The sequence below is a fragment of the Aedes albopictus genome, chromosome 3 (assembly GCF_035046485.1).
Source record: "Aedes albopictus strain Foshan chromosome 3, AalbF5, whole genome shotgun sequence".
Lineage (NCBI taxonomy): Eukaryota > Metazoa > Arthropoda > Insecta > Diptera > Culicidae > Aedes > Aedes albopictus.
The window spans coordinates 303,191,683-303,213,609 of NC_085138.1; the positions used below are offsets into that span (position 1 = coordinate 303,191,683).

The following is a 21,927-nucleotide window of genomic DNA, read 5'->3' on the forward strand; positions in this document are numbered from 1 at the left end:
GAACTACACTTTGCAATGCATTTCAGATTACTTCGATTGCGCTGCTATTTTTTCAAAATTTCGGATAGAAAAGTTCGACCATAATTAGCAAACGCAAACAAAACAAATTGCACCATAACAAAGTCACGCACAAAGTTTGAACATCTAGCTTTGTGGCAAGTGTTGGAAGCTGTTATAAACAAAACAAACAGCGTTACCAAATCGGCATATGTAACTTCCGCTCATCTCTATATAGAGGATTTCTAGTCTGGAAACCATGGATGGTTTTCCGAAAAAATGCCCGGAGAAAGCCCTGAAGCATTTTATGGAGTAACTTCTTAGGTATGGAAAGTTATCTAGTAGAATTCCAGCTGAAATTTCTGGAGGTTCATGTAGAAAAATTGCAAATAGAAAGTCTGGAAGAAGTCTTGTAGAAATTCATGGAAAACTTTCTGAACGAAATCTCTGTAGGAATCTCGAGAAAAATTCCTAAAAAAACTCTTTACAGTAGAATCGGGAATCGAACTATCCGCCATCGGATGGGCGATTCAAAGCCTCAACCAATAACTAAAATTTTACCGGGAATATGCCGAGGGTATTGTAAAGTCGCCATGATGGAAATCCTCCAAGAATGTCATACATAAATAGGACAGATCGGTGAAGTACTAGATTTGTAGTAATGAGCTGAATTTTAGTATGGTGAGAAGGTCAATTCTCCGTTTCTGCAATGAAATGGTGCAAAAAGCGTGGGTATTATGATTCCTTGCCTAATTTGATGCTGTTTAAGCAAAACTTTGGGCAACAGTGTTGTTGTTTTCTCCATTTCTTGCAACATAAACAACATAGTTATCCAAGGTTTTGCTCAAACAGCATCAAATTAGGCAAGGAATCATAATACCCACGCTTTTTGTGCCATTTCATTGCAGAAACAGAGAACTGACCTTCTCACCATACTAAAATTCAGCTCATTACTACAAATCTAGTACTACACCGAACGTGCCCCATTGTTATAAAAATCTTCCAAGTACATTTAGGTGAATGTGTTTGCCCTTATGAGTATACCGCTAAGAATTTACTGATAATCCGTTAATGATTACAGAAAAAAAACTCGTCTTGTGCTTTTGCATGGATCTTTTAAGTATTGCAATAAGTAATCATTAAAAATATTGTAAAAAAATCATAAAAGATCTCTAGATAACTACGCCAAAAATTCGCTAAAAAAATGTACAATTACTGTTGAAAGTTTACCAAGTGCTACATATTAGGGAAATGGAACCATCTCGGCAGGGCTTCTATTTTGGACACTTTTCTGCTATAACTCATCTAATTTTAAATCAATTGACACAATTTTTGGAAAGCGGTAAGATACGTATAGTATCTAGCCGTGTACAAAATTTCAAGTCAATTGATTTAGAATTGACTGAGTTAGGGCAAAGAGTGCCTAAAATATCGGCCACTGCCAAAGTGGCTCGATTCCCTATTGCCATCAGGTCTAAACATGTGGTTCGTAAAATGCTGACGAGAGAGATAAATCTTTGTTGTAAGAAATTTTTGTCAGTGGCTTAGAAAAATATGAGCAGCGGCGCGCCGGGTCAACTGAACTGGCAGCGGCGTGAAAAAAAACTTCGCGTGAGGCGGTGCAGGTGAGGTTATGTAAGAAAAGAGCGATGTTCTTGTAGGCGTTTAACTTTCCAATCCTCCTCCTGGCCTACCTGAGCGTTTAGATCTCCTATGATAATCTTGACATCGTGGCTTGGGAATCGGTCGTACTCGCCGTCCAGCTCCGCGTAGCATGCGGTTTTGTCATAATAAGTGGCTTCAGAGAGATGGTGGCGCACTTAGATCCAAGGAATTGGAATCCCTATCCCACCAATGCAATGTTTTCGTAGCCAGCATAACAGCGGCTCAAGCGTAGGGCTCAAGCTGACAACCTATCTTTCAACACAGCAGCATAATTTTAATGCGGGGTAAGAAAACAAGAAGACCATAACAGTCCCCTGCTTAGATCATGCTGATATTGAAGAATTAGGACTTGATCGACAACCTGCATCAGGATCAGGAGCTTTTCGATAGTTTATTATTTAGTACATAGTTGCTCCAGATGGTGGCTCTAGTGAGGATGAAATATGTTTCATAGACAAGTGTTACATGCCATTGGCAATCCCTGTACCATTGCGTTCGTGTTGTGAACAACAAGCGCGGTTTTGAAATGCGTCGTGTACGTGAGATAAGGTAAAACTGGGTTGAGTCCGGTTGTGAGTCGATAGTCAACGTTTCGGCCCATTCAAGTCCTTCTTCAAGGGCTAAATAGTTTCAAGGTCAACTGTACAACACTGTAAAAAAACTGTATCTAAATGTTTAATTTCTGAAAAAATCAGGCAGCAAACTCGGTGTCACTTCACACTTCAAATTTCAGAAAAAAAAATATTTCAAATAGATCTCCAGATCAGTCGCAAGATATTGCAAACATTGTTGCGAACGGATATATAAAATTTCCGACCCGCCATTCATTTGTCTGTCTGATTATGCCTACCTACCGGTTGGGTGAAATCACACGCGTGAATGCAACTCAATCATGGATGAAAGAAAAAAAAAGCGCGGAACTTACCACCCGGTGAACTGTTTCTACGACCGACCGGTCGTCGCATCCCCCAGTCGGTACGGATTGAATGAGTGCCTAATGCAAACGAAATGAAAACACCGCGCGCTCGCACAATATAATAAAACCTATAATTTCCGATCGTTTTGTTCCTCCGCACTTTGGCTGCTGCTAAAGTAATGCCGCTCCAAAAGCTGCACCAAAACAAAACAAAAAAAAAACTTGGGGAATGAACTCCCATCATCATCAACAGCACAGAGTATCAGTATCATACTAACGTAAAATTTTCCTCTTTTCTTTGTCTTTATTTTGTCTCATTTCAGCGAGGAATTTAACAATTGAACCGAAGCAGATAACAAAAAGTATATGTGAATGGTAGTAATCACCACGGGGCCATTCTTCGAAACGCAACAACACAAGAGAAAGAGAAAGATACGGATAATGGTTGCATAACTTGAAACCGACAACCAATACTCGTTTCAGGAAAGAAAAAAAAACTTGTAGAAATTCGAAAGCACAGAAAAATAAGTGAAAAATACTAAATTTGTTGTTGTGGACACAAAACAAAGAAACAAAAAAAAAAAAAAAAAAAAAATATAAAAAACGAAAAAGCGAAAAAAAATAAAATCCATACGTGTCGAAGTGAATTCCTGTTATTTGAAATTCGTGGATCGGTTCGGCACAAAGAACCCGCAGAGGACTTCGTAGAAGCACGCGAATTTGTTGTTTTTTTTTTTTTCAATTTCGTGGGTCTTCAGAGATCCCCCCCGCTGAGTGTGCTGTGGTGTAGAGGTAATTCTTCTCAGAAATGGATAGCGGCGGTGACGACATGGGGGTTTCTTCCTGCTACGGGGGAGGTGACATTGCCGGTGCCATCTTTGGAACGCTGTTTGCAATCGTGCTGCTGGGCGCCCTCGCTTGGTGGCTCTGGAAGAAGGGCTACGTCCTGAAACAAAAAGGTAGGTAAGAGTGACGATTATCCGCGTGACGACACGGACGGGCTTGGCATTGGCGCTGCTGTATGGTGCCGTTGGTCGGAAGGGTTTGAACAGGGCTTATGCCTTATAATGACAATAATTTCTGTCGACAATCAGTGCGGGGAAATGGATGACTGAATCGTTTTCCGAGAAGAACCTGAACCGGCGGCGAGGATTGTTCCGTTGGAAATGGGACTGTAATTACTTCATTGTATTTTATTTTTTTATTTTCGGTAATTGTAGGGACGTTGCTGAGGTCTTAATGGCTTCGTTTTTACTCGTTTCAGAATGTGAGATTTGAAAAAAAAATACAATTGTTACAATAACATACGAAACATGCTGGAAAAATTCCTTGTGTACCCAATAGGAATTACTAAATTAATCCTTGGCGGAATTAACAGAAAAGAACTGCTGGAGAATTCATAGATAAATCCTTGTAGGAACTTCAAGAAGAGTCACTGAAGACATTCCTACGGAAATCTCTAGATAATCTCTCAAAAGGTACAGATGATCATTTAATGACCACCCCTTTATAAAAAATCCTCAACTTTCTATAGAATTCTTGAATCAATTTCTACAAAAATCCTTAAAAGAATCCCCGGTAGAATCCATAGAATGGATTCAAAAGAAAATCTCTGGGACAATTCGTTGGTCGTTTGGTGAAGGAATCAATAGGATAAATACTAGCTGTCCCGGCAAACGTCGTTCTGCCTGCCTACTGTGTGTTTTGACATTCAGCACCATAGAGACGTCCTCCGCAAATTCCCTTGTATGGGAGCCCCCCTTTCAAGAGGGGGAGGGATCTCACATCATATGGTGTGCATATGCTAAGAATTTTACACAGCTAATCGCGTTCGGTAATTTTTACCAAAATCTCAACCGCTGAGCGTTCGGTAATGGGTTTTCTACGAAATTCTGTAAAAGATTACCAAATTTCTGTAAAATGTTATCGTTTATCTGTCAAACTCTTACGAATTTCGGTAAAAGTTGCTACCTTTACCGAAACTAACCGGTTGAGATTTCGGTAAAACATTACCGAAGTCGGTGATTTTTTCTAACGCCCGGTCAGAAAAACCTCCACATACAAAATTTAAGCCAATCGGCCAGTAGTTTCCGAATCCATAAGGGTCAGTCCGACAGACAGACAGACAGAAATTCATTTATATATATAGATCAGAAGGACAGCTCCAGAGGCACGTTATTCTTTTTTACACAGTTAGAAAAAATCACCGACTTCGGTAATGTTTTACCGAAATCTCAACCGTTAAGTTTGTTTTACAGGAAAAATTCGGTAAAGGAAGCAGCTTTCACCGAAGTTCGTTAGAGTTTGACAGATAAACGATAACATTTTACCGAAATTTGGTATTTTTTTACAGAATTCCGTTAAGAATCCATTACCGAACGCTCAGCGGTTGAGAATTACCGAACGCGATTAGCTGTGTAGGGACATTTATGTCATCATCCCTGGTAAAAGTTTTAAATTATCTTTTGGAACTTCTATGGGATTAAAAAAAAGTTTCAAGACTTTAAATCCAAATGTTCAACAGAAATTCTTCTCAGAATATCGTAAAACATTGCTTCCTAAAATCATTACTTCAAACGTTTCACAAAAAAAACCTGTCAAGTTCGGCCACACCTGCTTCATGAAGTCATTAAAAGTGTCAATCTGAATCTCTCGTAGTTCTCTTTCAAAACTTTGATCGAGAATTTTTCAATAATTCTTTAAAAAATCTAGAAATGCGAGAGAAACATTCTCTAAAATAAGTAACAACTTTTTGAATTGATACGAGAAATTACTTCCAAAAAGATTTCACTATTTTCTGTCAGCTTTATTCCTTTTCCTTGGCAAAATAATGTGATAACTGTTTTGCTTTGCAAAAAAAATACCACCTCTCGAAAAAAAAGAGCTTAATATATATCAAGGAATTTCGGTGTTTGATAGAACTCCTCATATGAATTTTCAAGAAAAGTCCATGGAAAATCTTTGTTGGAATTCCCAAAGAAATACTTGAAGTTCTCATTGAGTCTCTGGTGATATTTCTGAAGAAATTCAGGTATTATTCTTGAGAAATTTCAGTAGGAATTCATGGAAGAATTTTTTAATTTGTTTCTGAAGATGTCTCCAAATGAATGCATATGGAATTTACAAACAAATCTCTGGTTGAATTCTTTTAAAACTCCGTAGTGAAATTCTTGAAACAATCCTTGGTGGAATAGCTGAAGGAATTTGAGGTAAATTTCTAAAAAAAACTAAAAGAAGATTTTTTGAAAACATTCATTTCCCCTGGCAGAGTCCTTTCCATTTTTTTCAGAAAACAAAATCCTGAAGATACCTTTAAAGAAATTCCTGGAGATTACCTAAATCTTAAGAAAAAAAAATGTTAATATTCCAAGAAAAATCCTCCTTAACATTCCCCCGGTAAAATTCTGTATAAGTTTTGAAATGAAATTCTGGAGGAATTTATAGTTAAACAAATTGAGGAATGTCAGGAGGATGTCATAGGTGAATACCTGTATGAAATTCTGTAAGAATTTCTGGGGGAATTTCTAAAAAAAAATCCATGGAAAAATCTCTACTTTAATTTTCGAAGAAATACTTAAATTTTTAAATTTGGTTCTGGAGAAATCTCTACATGAATCCAAATTGAAGTTACGAAAAAATCTCTGGTTGAATTCCTGTAGAAATCACTGGAGAAATTCTAGAAACAATTCCCGAAGGAAAGGTTGAAGGAATTTGAGGGAAATTCCCGAAGAAACAAATAGAGGATTTTCTAACGACATTCTTTGGGGTTAACTGAAGAAACTCCTCAGGAAATCCTTGGCAGAGATCTTTTGAGATTTTTTTTAGAGAAACATCCTGGAGAAATTTTACAAGAAATTCCTAGAGGTATATCCAAAGAAAAAAAAACCTTTTTAAATATTCCTTGACAATTTCTTATGACATTCAGTAGAAATCCCCTTCAAAATGCTGGAATAATTTACCTAAAGTAAATGGAGGATTTCATAGTAAAAATAATAGAGGAATATCAGGAGGAAGTCGTGGGGGATATCTTCATGAATTTCTGTTAGAATTTCTGGAATTTTTTTAATTTCCGAAGAGATACTTGGAGCACTGGACGAGTCTCTGGAGCTTTTTCTGAAAAAATGTTAGTATAATTGTGGAGAAATTTTCTTTTAGAAAACGATTTTTTTTTCGAATATGATTTTAAATGAATTTATTTGGGAATCCATGAAGACAATTTCGGAATGAATCCCTAGAAGATTTTGTAAAAAATCTCTTGAAGAATTACTGAAGCGATCCGTGAAAGTTTTCTGTAAGAATCTCAAGAGATTATTCTTAAAAAATCCTTAAAAGATTTTGTTTTGAAATGCTTGAAGAATTTCCTGGAATGATATTTTTTAACAAGAAATCCCTGGAAAGCTTCCATTTCGTTGGAGAAATCTCTGGAAAGATTTCTGAAGATAACTCAGAAGAAATTTTAAGAGTAATTTCTAAAAAAATCTTATTCATTTCTAACAATCCTCAAGAAATTAGTGAGGAATCGCTGGAGATTTTTGTTCAGTTCTGAAGAAATTTTTAAAAAGATCCCTCAGAGATTTTTGGTTTGAATTTATGGATGTTTTATTTTGGGATTCCATGGAAAATTTTGTGATTGGATGCTTGAAAAAAAAAGCTGGAAGCCTTTTTGAAAAAAATAAAAAAAAGAAACCCGTACAATTTTCTGAAAAATATCCAGAAGAAATTTCCGGAGACATTTTTTCGGGAATTTTCAAGGGAATCCAAGATTTATGGAAGGAAATCCTTGAGAAATTCGTTATATAATCCTGTAGGAATCTCTGGAAGAATTTCTGAACAAATTTTGAAAATATGCAAATAAAAAATCTTCAAATTAACCTGAGGATTACTAGAAGTCCCTAGAAGATTATCTGAACTAATCCCTGGAGAAGTTTCTGAAAGAACTCATTGATGACTTTTTTCAGGGAGTCTTTTTGACAAATGTGTGTGACTTGATGGAGGTACTTCTGGAATAATTTTTGAAGAAAATCGTGGAAGAATTCCTAAATGATTTTTTTAAAGAATTTATGAAGTAATTTCGGAAGAAATTCATTAAAGATTTTCTAAAGGAATCCATGGAGATGTTTTTAAAGGAATTTCAGAAGCTATGCCCAACGACGGTAGTTTAGAAGAAATTTTTAGAGGAATTTCTGAATAAATTCCTATTTATTTCTAAAAATACTCAAGAACATAGTGAGAAATCGCTGGAGATATTTTTAGTTCTGCAAAAATTTTTGAGAAGATCCATCATAGATTTTTGGTATGAATTTTTGATGATTTTTACATGGGATTCCATGGACGATTTTGGGATGGAAGGCATGGAAAAAAATAGGAGGAATCTAATTATTCATAAAATCTATGGAAAACTTCCTGGAAACCTTCTTGGAAGAATATGAGAAAAAAATCCTGTAAAATTTTCTAAAGCAATACCTGGAGGAATTTCTGAAGAAATCTTTGGATAAATTTCTGTAAGTATAAATATTAAGAGGTATAGGGTATCGCGCCTCTTGGACGGTGGCTTCTATATTCGTCTGTTTTCCACTATAACTCAGTCAATTTTGAACCAATTGACTTGAAATGTTGTACACGGGTAGATACTATACCTATCTCACCGCATCCCAAAAATTGTGTCAATTGGTTTAAATTTGACTGAGTTATAGCGGAAAACCGACGAAAATAGAAGCCACCGCCCAAGTGGCGCGATTCCCTATCTGAAGGAATGCTTGGACGAGTTTCTGAAAAAAAAGACTGAACATAGTTCTGAAGAAATTTTTGGGGATATTTCTGAAGCAATCCATGCAAGATTTTTCAAAAGTTTTCTGTTTGAAATTTCTGGAAGAATTTAACATCATTTAATAAAGAAAATTTTCGAATGAATATTTTCGAAGACTCAGCTCAGAAGAAATTCTTAGAGGAATGAATTCCTCCACAAAAAATCTTCAAGAAGTTTATGAAAGAATCCCTAAAGCAAACTTTCGAAAGAATCCCTGTTTTTTTTTATTTCTGTAAAAATTTCTGAAAAGATTTCTGGGAGATTTTCTGTAAGAATCTTTGGATGAAATTCTTGGGGATTCCATGAAAGACTGCCTGGAGAAATATCTAAAAAAATATTTTTTCAAGAAATATATAAAAACTTCTATTCAAAAAAAAATCCTGTAGAATTTTCTGGAGCAGTTTCTGAAGGAATCTCTGGATAAATTTCCGAATAAAAATCCAGAGGAATATCTGCTGGAATGTGTGGACGAATGTCTGAAAAAAAATCTAGAGGAAGTTCTGAAGAAAGTCTCGAATACATTTCTGAAGCAATCAATGCACGACTTTTCTAAAACAATTTTATGCGAAATTTCTGGAGGAATTTCAAAGCATTCCATAAGGGAAATTTTCGAATGAACTATTAGAAGATATTTTTTGAAAAAAAAAAATGTATGAGGTAATTCTAATAATATTTTCCGACGAAATCCTTGGACAAATTTCAAAATAACTACTGTAGAATTTTTTGAAAAATTTTCTGAAATAAAAAAGCGCAAACTCAGGAATTCATCGGAAAATTTCAGAATTAATAGTTAGTGTTGCTGGAGAACCATTAGACGTATTTCTGAAAGAAAAAAAAAGCAATTTCGCTAGAAAAATTTATGGAGGAATTACATTTTTTGAATATTTCTTCATAAAATTGAAATATATTTCATAATGATAGTCTTTGGACAGTCAAGCCCTTTTCTTCTGTGGATTTTCTAATGAGCTGTTTTAAAGATTGCTGTAGTATTTTTTGCTGAGATTCTTCCTTGCACTACACTTCAGGGAGCTAAACTTGCCTTTAATGAATGATGTCAAACAGCACCAGAATTCGCAAAATCAGAGAGCATCAACTTAAAGAGTGTTTTGATTGTATTTCTGTCAAATTTGTACAAAAAATTGTAGTAGATTTTGGGAAAAGATTTCCTAGAAATATCTTCGAATTTTCGTTTCGGTGACCAAAATCTGTATTTTTCATCTTCCTCCAAAGTTTCGCCTAATTTCGCGCTATCGAATTTTGATCCTCAACGATTGAATATTGAATGTTCACTGCATTCAGGCTCCCACGGTGGTAATAACATTAGGCATGCAGTGCCAGTGACAGGTTCATGTTATATCGAAAGCATTTCCACCCGATAGTGGATGATGATGATACGCACCAGGCCATCACATTGCCCGTCCATCCGTGCATGCCGGCCGTTTCGATGATGGCAGTAGAGTTAGATAACTGGCTGCGTGGCAATAGGTGTCACTGGCATATTTAATAAATGCATGCAGGAAAAGACCCTCCAGCAGCGTTAGCCCGCGCCCAGCTCAAGGCTCCAACCGTAGTAGGTGCCAGTATAACCGGCATCAAGATTTAAGCAGGTATAAAGGGTTTTACGACCACAGCACGACGACGTCGTCGTCGGCGACGATATGGTAAATACGTCCGCTTCCTTCATGATGGGAACGGACCGCGAACGAACGCAACGCGCACAGCCGATGAAAAGGCTTTGAGCTTTGAGCGCGTTCGATAATTACACGGCAACGCGGTAGACTTTGTCGTCTTCGCCGCCGCTGCGCGCCATACTCTATTTCATAACCTGCAACGACAATTCGAAGGAAGTGCCACGGGGGCTGCATCAGACGATGAAAAATGCGCCAAATAAAGTTCCCGTATGCCTCGGTGAAAATTGCGCGAAACTACTACGCCAGGCCAGGTGTATCGGCCAGGGCTTGTCGGAAACCGATGAAACCAACGCAACATTCTTCCACTTGGTAGGCTGGTACGGCTGCAGTAAACAACGCTACGAATGACTTTTGTCACTACCTGATTGCAAACCACGTAAATTCGGCTCATTGTCAGATTTCCGCTGCGGTGTTGAGTCTGGTCTGCATCGTAGAAGTACACCACAGCTTACCAGGCGAAGCACTATGGGTCGGATTTCGACGACTAATAATGATGAGGAAGGTACAAAACAAATTACACTCAATCGAAGTTCGACTTTAGCAAAAAAGCACACAAGGCAGACAAGAAATGATACAAAGAAGACAACAAAACCAAGTAAAACAAATAAGACAAGAAAGACAAGAAGGACAAGGAAGATAAGGAAGACAAGGGAGACAAGGAAGATAAGGAAGACGAGGAAGACAAGGAAGACAAGGAAGACAAGGAAGACAAGGAAGACAAGGAAGACAAGGAAGACAAGGAAGACAAGGAAGACAAAGAAGACAAGAATGACAAGGAAGACAAGGAAGACAAGGAAGACAAGAGAGACAAGGAAGACAAGAAAGACAAGGAAGACAAGGAAAACAAAGAAAGACAAGGAAGACAAGGAAGACAAGGAAGACAAGGAAGACAAGGAAGACAAGGAAGACAAGGAAGACAAGGAAGACAAGGAAGACAAGGAAGACAAGGAAGACAAGGAAGACAAGGAAGACAAGGAAGACAAGGAAGACAAGGAAGACAAGGACGACAAGGAAGACAAGGAAGACAAGGAAGACAAGGAAGACAAGGAAGACAAGGAAGACAAGGAAGACAAGGAAGACAAGGAAGACAAGGAAGACAAGGAAGACAAGGAAGACAAGGAAGACAAGGAAGACAAGGAAGACAAGGAAGACAAGGAAGACAAGGAAGACAAGGAAGACAAGGAAGACAAGGAAGACAAGGAAGACAAGGAAGACAAGGAAGGCAAGGAAAACAAGGAAGACAAGGAAGACAAGGAAGGCAAGGAAAACAAGGAAGACAAGGAAGACAAGGAACACAAGGAAGACAAGGAAGACAGGGAAGACACGGACGACAAGGACGACAAGGAAGACAAGGAACACAAGGAAGACAAGGAAGACAGGGAAGACACGGACGACAAGGACGACAAGGAAGTCGAAGAAGACACGGAAGACAATGAAGGCAAGATTCGTTTCTTGTCATAAAAAAAACACCAGATAAAGAACATACAAGAAAGAAACAACCAACGTAACAAATAAAGTTTATGGTGGTCAGGGAGACTGAATTCAGTTTTGAAAAAGGACCTGAAAGCTAAATAAATCCAAATATGATAATTTGAACAAAAAAAAACAGACAAAGAATAGAAAAAGGATAAATAAAGAGCAGGCAACAGAACAGAAGGTCATGGAAAACAAAGGGTACTAAAAATTGTCCTAAAACCTGAATAAAGCGAAAATAATACTTGGGTAGAAACAGGAAATGAACAAACATGGAATTTTCAAGAAACAGACAGGAAATAAAAGAAATAGTGGAGAAACAGACAAAGGATAGTCAAAGAACTGACGAAGAACGGACAAGGAAAGTAAAATCATGTGAAAGAATTACCTTTGTGCCTGTCGCATGATATTATTAAGGCAAAAGTGGTCATTTCAAATTTTGTCGCAGACTTTTATCTTCTGATCCATCGTGACTAGCAAAGTGCATCTGTAGCCACTGCTGAAATTGCAGCAGGGTCTCGAAAAATTCGAGAAATTCACTTTCTTTTGTGCGGTCTCTTATTTCTTTTACCAACACCGGACCGGCCAACCTGCAATAAAGTCTTGCCGTCGCGTCGTCGTCGTCGTCTGTTCCAACTTGGTGAAATAAATCAATTCACAGCTCATCGTTCCGCGGGCGAAAGCCAAACGCAAGGGTCGTTGGTGAGATGCACTGATGGCGGCGGTGACGGTCGATGTAGAAAACCCACAGAAGAAGCCATGTTTTTGAGTCGACCGCTAAAGCTTATGTGTTCATTAGGGAATTCTTCGAGTGGGGGGAGGCTGTTTGTTTGGGTGCAAGCCGAGGTTCCGCTCGATTGGTTTGTGCAGGGTCATCGGGGTTGAATGGAATGCCAGATGTTCGAGGCGGTGGCGGACTGGTTGCGGTGAGCGGAGATGTGGGACATGTATTGGAGGATTTGCAATATGCGATGCATGATGGCAAGTACCGATAATGGTTGTTGGCTAGTGCATTCGCTAAGAGTTCTGACTAAGTATAGTATATGGCTGTAGTCAGGCACTATTAGTTGTTGGTAGTTTAACGAGGTAAACATTTTCTTAGGATTAATGTCATGGGAAAGAGTCTTGGAGAGCTGTTTAACAAAGTAAAGAAGAGGGAGATGTGACAGATAAACTACTAAACGCAATTGTATACAATTATTGGGTCAGTGACCCAGTGAATGCGCAGCTATTCTACGAGATCAGTCTAAGGGTGACCGGGTTCGATTCCCGGTCCGTTCAGGATTTTTTTCAGAATGTGAATTTCTAAGACTTCCTTGAACAATCAGTATCTTCGTGCCTTTCATGCAACGAACAAATGGTGTAATGGTACGTTTAGCGAAGAAATCCCTTAGCTAATGGATGTGGAAGTGATTACAGTTGACTCTCTACATCTCGATATTGAAGGGACCATCGAGATAGGGAGAGATCGAACTCTAGAACAAATTTGTAATGCACACTAGATTGAAAAATCGTCCGTAACTAGGAAAAAACGTCAACAAACAGATGTCACTTCACTTTCACAGAATGTTTTGCACCTAAGAAACGAGATCTAGCAACCTGTAAAAACGGACATATCGACATATGGAGAGAAAATCTCGAACAAAAACGAACGAGATTGCATCGAGATAGAGAGATATCGAGATAAGGAGATATCGACATGTAGAAAGGTAAAATGCATGCAGATTGAAGGGACCGACCAAACCATCGAGATAGGGAGAGATATCGAGATGTAGAACATCGACATGTGGAGAGTCGACTGTAGCAGGTTTCCTCCTAGATGTCACGGTACGTCTAATCAGAAGGCAATGAAAAAGATAATAAACATTGCTTATGAGTTCTCAAACTTCTGAATTATACGAATAGCAAGTTGAACTTGATTGGACTTCCCTTCGCTGAAAAAAGTACAGTGGTCATCGACACTTGTTCAGCAAGCATTGACTTAAAACTCTCCAATTCTCCAACACTAGAGGTCGTAATCAATTTAAGACATACCTACCGGTAGGTCGTCATACCTTTGCTTGAAATACTGCTAAGGAGGTTCAACCACCGCACTTGATTGCAAAACAACGACAATTGGATAAATTTTCACCCCATAACCTTATTAACGCCAAGTACCTAGGTACCATAACCTAATCGTTCGGCAAGGTGCGCATCCGGCGCGCGTATTGTTGTTGCGGCTGGCGATAATCATAAACCGCACCTGTTTATGCGCACAATTGTGTACGCACACCTTCCGATGATATCGCGGTTTTCCTATGATTGACCACACATTGCACATGTCTGCACACTTGTACGCACCTCTTTTTTCCTATTGTTGTTTATGGCTTATTACCCAAGAGAGGTGATAATCGTAAAGTTTCTGAGTTTATGTAATCATGTTGAAAGAGTTTCCTATTTGGTAGGATTATGGAGCGTTGAAGATAACACAGTTGGCTTAAAGCTCCTATTCGCGAAGCAGGGTATGTGATTTTTTTAATTGGAGTAAATAAGACGTTTGACAAAATGGATGTCGAAAATTATAGTAGTTATCGATTTCGACTGTGATGGAATTGAAGACAAGAATGACTTTTCAGTTTCGACAATGTCCAAACATTGCTATTTTATCTTGTCCGACGTTTCGGTGACATTTGAGGAGCTGAATTTTTGCAAAGTTTTCCTTCAAATATTCGCATATGTACCGCAGGAGTTCACCACTATCTGCCGTGAGCAAGCGATTGCAATCATTACTATCTTCTCTCTAACTCACATTGACAAGCAAGCTCAGGTAGCAGGCGTCCATCTCTCTTACAATAGAAGGTCACATACACTTAAGATAGTCTTTAACAGTTATCTATTTGGTTACTTGTGTAAGTGTAGCTGATTTGGCATTGCCAGAGTAACCTTCTAAGGGATTGCTGGAGTACAATCATAGTAATATCAATAATAAAATCCCAATGCTTCGCCTCATTTTGCCAAGCGTATAACTATTTTTTTCACAGGCTTCGGATCACTTTGCAGTCTTTGACAAAGTTTTTAGCATAAAATCACCTACAAGAATATCATAGGTTTTATTACAGCGCCACTTAGCGGCAAAAATCGAAAACTTAGGATATCTGCATACAGTAGAAAAAGTTTTCCGATACAAACTTCAAGCACGTTGAGGGCCTCCTTAGACTTAGCACTTAGACTTGCAAAGCTAAGGTACTAAACAAATATTAAATTTTGCTAGTTTTGTTATGTTTTTTTTACTATGACTACTTACCAAACCAAAATATGTAAACCAAGTTTCACAGTGTTTCCCTTATGCGTACCTTCTGAATGAATTATTTTTAAATTGCAGCATCTTCTAGAAATATCATTTCATCTATTTCCTGAATCATCAAAATGTCTCATCACCTCTTCGGTCACATTCTGATGGAACAGCAATTATACAACAAACAAAAGTTTAGGAGTTTGAACGTTTGACCATATGATAGATCATAGATAGATAGATAGATAGAGACAAGAGACAGAATTTCTTACAAAAGTTAGGGTGCGGTCATCCGGACACGCTGTGGACTGATGTTACTATCGTTATGAGACAGAATGCCTTACACAAGTAAGGGTGCGGTCATCCAGACACGCTGTGGGCTGTTGTTACTGACGCCATGAAACAGAATGTCTTACAAAAGTAAGGGTGCGGTCATCCAGACACGCTGTGGACTGTTGTTACTGTCGCCATGAGACAGAATTTCTTACAAAAGAAAGGGTGCGGTCATCCGGACGCGCTGTGAACTGTTTTACGGTCGCCATGAGACAGAATTTCTTACAAATATAAGGGTGCGGTCATCCGGACGCGCTGTGGACTGTTTGTACTGTCGCCATGAGACAGAATTTCTTACAAAAGTAAGGGTGCGGTCATCCGGACGCGATGTGGACTGTTTTACTGTCGCAATGAGACAGAATTTCTTACAAAAGTAAGGGTGCGGTCGTCCGGACGCGCTGTGAACTGTTTTACGATCGCCATGAGACAAAATTTCTTACAAATATAAGGGTGCGGTCATCCGGACGCGCTGTGGACTATTTTTACTGTCGCCATGAGACAGAATTTCTTACAAAAGTAAGGGTGCGGTCATCCAGACACGCTGTGGACTGTTGTTACTGTCGCCATGAGACAGAATTTCTTACAAAAGAAAGGGTGCGGTCATCCGGACGCGCTGTGAACTGTTTTACGGTCGCCATGAGACAAAATGTCTTACAAATATAAGGGTGCGGTCATCTGGACGCCCTGTGGACTGTTGTTACTGTCGCCATGAGACAGAATTTCTTACAAAAGAAAGGGTGCGGTCATCCGGACGCGCTGTGAACTGTTTTACGGTCGCCATGAGACAAAATTTCTTACAAATATAAGGGTGCGGTCATCTGGACGCCCTGTGGACTATTTTTACTGTCGCCATGAGACAGAATTTCTTACAAAAGTAAGGGTGCGGTCATCCGGACGCGCTGTGGACTGGTTTTACTGTCGCCATGAGACAGAATTTCTTACAAAAGAAAGGGTGCGGTCATCCGGACGCGCTGTGAACTGTTTTACGGTCGCCATGAGACAGAATTTCTTACAAATATAAGGGTGCGGTCATCCGGACGCGCTGTGGACTGTTTGTACTGTCGCCATGAGACAAAATTTCTTACAAAAGTAAGGGTGCGGTCATCCGGACGCGATGTGGACTGTTTTACTGTCGCAATGAGACAGAATTTCTTACAAAAGTAAGGGTGCGGTCGTCCGGACGCGCTGTGAACTGTTTTACGATCGCCATGAGACAAAATTTCTTACAAATATAAGGGTGCGGTCATCCGGACGCGCTGTGGACTATTTTTACTGTCGCCATGAGACAGAATTTCTTACAAAAGTAAGGGTGCGGTCATCCAGACACGCTGGCGACTGTTGTTACTGTCGCCATGAGACAGAATTTCTTACAAAAGAAAGGGTGCGGTCATCCGGACGCGCTGTGAACTGTTTTACGGTCGCCATGAGACAAAATTTCTTACAAATATAAGGGTGCGGTCATCTGGACGCCCTGTGGACTATTTTTACTGTCGCCATGAGGCAGAATTTCTTACAAAAGTAAGGGTGCGGTCATCCGGACGCGCTGTGGACTGGTTTTACTGTCGCCATGAGACAGAATTTCTTACAAAAGAAAGGGTGCGGTCATCCGGACGCGCTGTGAACTGTTTTACGGTCGCCATGAGACAGAATTTCTTACAAATATAAGGGTGCGGTCATCCGGACGCGCTGTGGACTGTTTTACTGTCGCCATGAGACAAAATTTCTTACAAAAGTAAGGGTGCGGTCATCCGGACGCGATGTGGACTGTTTTACTGTCGCAATGAGACAGAATTTCTTACAAAAGTAAGGGTGCGGTCGTCCGGACGCGCTGTGAACTGTTTTACGATCGCCATGAGACAAAATTTCTTACAAATATAAGGGTGCGGTCATCCGGACGCGCTGTGGACTATTTTTACTGTCGCCATGAGACAGAATTTCTTACAAAAGTAAGGGTGCGGTCATCCAGACACGCTGTGGACTGTTGTTACTGTCGCCATGAGACAGAATTTCTTACAAAAGAAAGGGTGCGGTCATCCGGACGCGCTGTGAACTGTTTTACGGTCGCCATGAGACAAAATTTCTTACAAATATAAGGGTGCGGTCATCTGGACGCCCTGTGGACTATTTTTACTGTCGCCATGAGACAGAATTGCTTACAAAAGAAAGGGTGCGGTCATCCGGACGCGCTGTGAACTGTTTTACGGTCGCCATGAGACAGAATTTCTTACAAATATAAGGGTGCGGTCATCTGGACGCCCTGTGGACTATTTTTACTGTCGCCATGAGACAGAATTTTTTACAAAAGAAAGGGTGCGGTCATCCGGACGCGCTGTGAACTGTTTTACGGTCGCCATGAGACAGAATTTCTTACAAATATAAGGGTGCGGTCATCCGGACGCGCTGTGGACTGTTTGTACTGTCGCCATGAGACAGAATTTCTTACAAAAGTAAGGGTGCGATCATCTGGACGCGCTGTGGACTGTTTTACTGTCGCAATGAGACAGAATTTCTTACAAAAGTAAGGGTGCGGTCGTCCGGACGCGCTGTGAACTGTTTTACGATCGCCATGAGACAAAATATCTTACAAATATAAGGGTGCGGTCGTCCGGACGCGCTGTGAATTGTTTTACGGCGCCATGAGACAAAATTTCTTACAAATATAAGGGTGCGGTCATCCGGACGCGCTGTGGACTGTTTTACTGTCGCAATGAGACAGAATTTCTTACAAAAGTAAGGATGCGGCCATCCGGACGAGCCCGCGCTCCTTAGCACGATGCGACTAAAGGCTTGGTGACCTTAGTTGCAGGACAACGATGCGACACTGTTCTACTTGTTTTCCCGAAGGTTTCGTCTCGAATTTATTCAGGATTTACTTCTGGATTTCCTCTATGAACTCCTTCAGAGTTTGCTCTTGAGATTCCTTCTGATATGCCCTAGAGAATATCTAGATTCTTTACGGAATTTGTTCAGTGAATCCTCCAAGATCTCATTCAGAGATTTCTCCAGAGAATATTTTCAAGCATTTCTCCAAGGGTTTTTTTTTTCGATTCTTCTAAGGATTCTTTCTGGGACTTTTCAAGAATTCATTTCGAGGTTCCTCCAAAAAATGCGTTCCGAGATCCCTAGAATACTTCCTTCTGAGATTCGGTCAAGAATTAATCTCATCTTTCGCTCCGAGATTCCTCTAGGATTTCGTACCGAGCTTCCTCCAAGAGTCCCGGGACACCTGTAGGAATGCCTGTTCATGAACTCTTGGAGGAGTTCTAGAAGGTACTTCTGGAGGAATCCCAGAAAGAACGCCTCAAAGAATATCAGAAGAAAGGAAGATTTCCAGCAGTAATTCTTTTTTGAATCTTAGAAAGAATTCCTCCAGAAGGAACTCATTGAAGAATCCCAGAAGGAACACCTTTCTTCTTCTTTTTCTTTGTGACTCTACGTCCTCACTGAGACTTGGCCTAGGACTGCCTCGCTTCAACTTAGTGTTAGTTGATGAAGGAACTCCCGGTCAATCGAAGAAAATAATGCTGGAGAAACCCCGGAGAGACCTCCGTGAGAAGCCCTGAAAAAAATATCTGGAGCTATCCCATAAAGAGCTCCTGTAGGAATCTCAGAAGGTATATGTATTCCTTTTAGGAATCCAATAAGGTTTCTTTGATTCCTAGAATACTTGACGAGATCCAGAAGAAACTCCTGTAGGAATCTCAGAAAACATTCCAGCTGGGATCCGGGATGTAATCTTTTTAGAAATTTCAGAAGAAATTTCTGAAAAAATCCAAGAGGGAGCCTTTGAAGGAATTCTGAATTAATTCCTAAGGAATTCCCGGTAGAACTTCTGGAGCAGTTACTGGAATAATCCTAGAAAAAAGTTTAAGAAAAATCGGAGTTCCTTAGAAAGAAAGAACTCCAAGAGAAATCCCAAAGCAGCGCCAGGGGGAATCCCATCAGTAAGTCGTTAATGCTTCTTAACGCATGCTAACCCACATTTTGAACTCAACCACGCAATCTAATCTTGGTTCAATAAAATTTTGCCACCCGCGTAGTACGATAAGGTGACAGATCAGAATTGCATGATAATTTCCACAACTCCAGTAGAAGTTTACCCAGACCCCAGTGGAAATGTCTTTCCCTAAACCTCACAATTCAGGTTCACCCGGAAACCCGCCCAGCAGTTATGAATTGGCACGCTTACCAGGTGCTCGCGAACCATCCATTTCAATTTTAATGGCCAATAGAAGTCCAAATCGTAAACAACAATGTCACGAAACGACAAAGACTCATGAAAATTTATCATAGCAACCGTCATATGCACTGCATATTATGCAGTGCCCTATACTTGTAATACATTTCCGATGCACTGTAAACATTGATAATAACAAGAAAAATGATAGAATTAGTCAGTTTTATCATTTTCCAGGATTTTTTCAATTGATGGCTGTGTATGTGTAGACTAGACTAGACTAGACCTTAAAAACCTTCAATGCTCATTGTGCCTCTGTAGGCTAAACAACCAAAGTATATTGCTTTCGGAGAAGAGGGAGAATGTGGGGTGCGAACAATGATTAGTGACATTCCCCTTGCTTGTCTTTCCCCTAGCATCAGTGACAGCATGAGGTTGTCAGTGTGATGCTGTCTCATTGAATAGTGGAGCTTTGGCGGAGTAAGTCGCCTTCATCGTGAGCTCCTGTATTATGTCAAGCCTGCTTCTCAGCACATTTTCAGTAAAATTAAAAACAGCATAATCAACAATGGTTGAAGAAGCTGTGGATGAGGAAAGCTTCTTTTTTGAAGGATCTAAAGTTGATCTAAAGATGACCACTGACTACCAGAGTGTTTGGATTTTCCGGGCGTGTACACATATGGAATTAGCGAAGTGGAACCATCTCGGCAGGGCTCCTATTTTGGGCACTTTACAACTCAGCCAATTTTGAACCAATTGACACAATTTTTAGAGATACGTATAGTGTCTAGCCGTATTAATTTCTAGTCAATTGGTTTGGGATTGACAGAGTTAAAGTGCCCAAAATATCGGTCACTGCTCAAGTGGCTCGCTATCCTATTAATTACTATTTTATTGTGGAGATTTTCAGACCGAGGCTTGTTCATCTCTTGAAACTGACGATTATTTCCACTGGTGTAAAGTTTTCATCACGTTTCAGTGTTTGGATACCGAACTGATAATTTTCTTCATACCCTTGCTTTGGTTTCAAATACTAGGCGCGTATTTGTGCTCTCGTCGAGTCGCATGGATGACGAAGTAATACCTACTCCGATACTTCTAGTTTAAGATTCTGCGATATTTGCCAGAAAACCGTTCGCCAGAAAACCATTCCCCAGAATGACAAACGCCAGAAAACCATTTGGCAGAACGTACCATTTTCCAGAATACTATTTGCCCGAAAGTACCATTTGCCAGAATGTAAAAATCCCCAGAATTTCATATTAAATATTAAATTCTGGTAATTGGTACATTCTGGCAAATACATAGTACTTTCGGGCAAATAAAAATTTTCTTTATTTTCTTAGAATTGAAACTAAAGATGTGAGTGTGAGAATTTTTTAGATATATTTCAGTCCATTAACATAAAAAATGTCGTCAGTTTCAATCTTCTGCACTAATTTAATATGTTCACTGCTAGGATGATCTCTTGGTTTGTTTCGATAAAGGACGACTAGGGCTAGAACAACGAAAACAACTGGAAATGATTCACCGGTAGTTATTGAGCATAGAGAAAATCGATGAAGAGAAATCTATCAATACAGGTACGCCTGTATGATACTAAGCGCGAGGCTTCGATGTAACTAGGCTATAAGTGCATGGGTTCTCAAACATCTGGTATGGTCAAAAGTCAAAATACTGCTGACCGAAGTCCAGTAGGCCGAATGTTCAAAAGATAGAATGATGATCACAAATCGCAAATCAGTGATTATGAACGGTTTCTTAAATTTATTCGGTTTTCCAATAATTAGCTGATACTTCTACAATATCAATATTGCCGTATTGTTCTATCGCATTCAACAATCAATGTTGAAATCTAGTCTTACTAACTAAGAAGAATAGCCTATGTTTAAAAGAAGGCAAAATTCACTATTTGAACATTAACGGACTCGGTGCAAAAAACTTTTTTTCTACAATGAAACTATTCTCTCTAGTTCAAATAATGAAGTTTCCTTCTTCTCAACACAGGCTGTTCTGTCTAGTTTTATTGTAAGACTAGTTTTTGGCATTGTTGATTATGTTAGAACCATAAAGCAATGTTGGTATTGCGGAACTAATAGTTTAATTATTGAAAAAAAAATAACAGGTCTTAAACCCGTTTATTGTTCCTATATTTAAAAGAAGGAAAGATTCATGGGTAAAGTACAGTAGCTCCAACTTCATCAATTATTTTAATTGCATAAAATGAGAAAACGAAAACAAAATATTGCCATTCGGCAAAATAACGAAAAAATGTTACGCTCACATGCTACAATCACCGTGATAAGGGAATATATTTGTTAGAAATGGTGCAAATAAACTAAGAAGTTCATCTAGAAAGAACAGCAGATGATTAAAAGAAGGAAAAAAAACTCGGCTGGAATTATTGGAATTAATTTCTTCAAGAACAAGCTTTGTATAGCATTTGATCAAGTGACATTCGGCCTAATGTTAATAGCTTTCGGGCAGTGACAGTCAGGCTAATGGTATAGGTAAAACCGTTGCTTAAGTTATTATTTATGTTCATTTTACTCGTTGCTTCCAAAAGGTTTTTGTTTATGGTATTCGATTGACTTAAGT

The 21,927-nt window shown here is 39.3% G+C and overlaps 1 protein-coding gene across 2 annotated transcripts in view; it reads left to right on the forward strand.

Annotated features, from left to right (window-relative positions):
- Positions 1-21,927, forward strand: part of LOC109413122 (formin-J) — a 401,246-nt gene that overhangs the window by 40,109 nt on the left and 339,210 nt on the right. For both annotated transcript variants that reach the window (XM_029857359.2, XM_029857358.2), the window contains exon 2: positions 2,902-3,537. In XM_029857359.2, coding sequence (XP_029713219.2) covers positions 3,387-3,537 — 151 coding nt within the window. In that variant the 5' untranslated portion in view covers positions 2,902-3,386. The remainder of the gene's footprint in view (positions 1-2,901; positions 3,538-21,927) is intronic.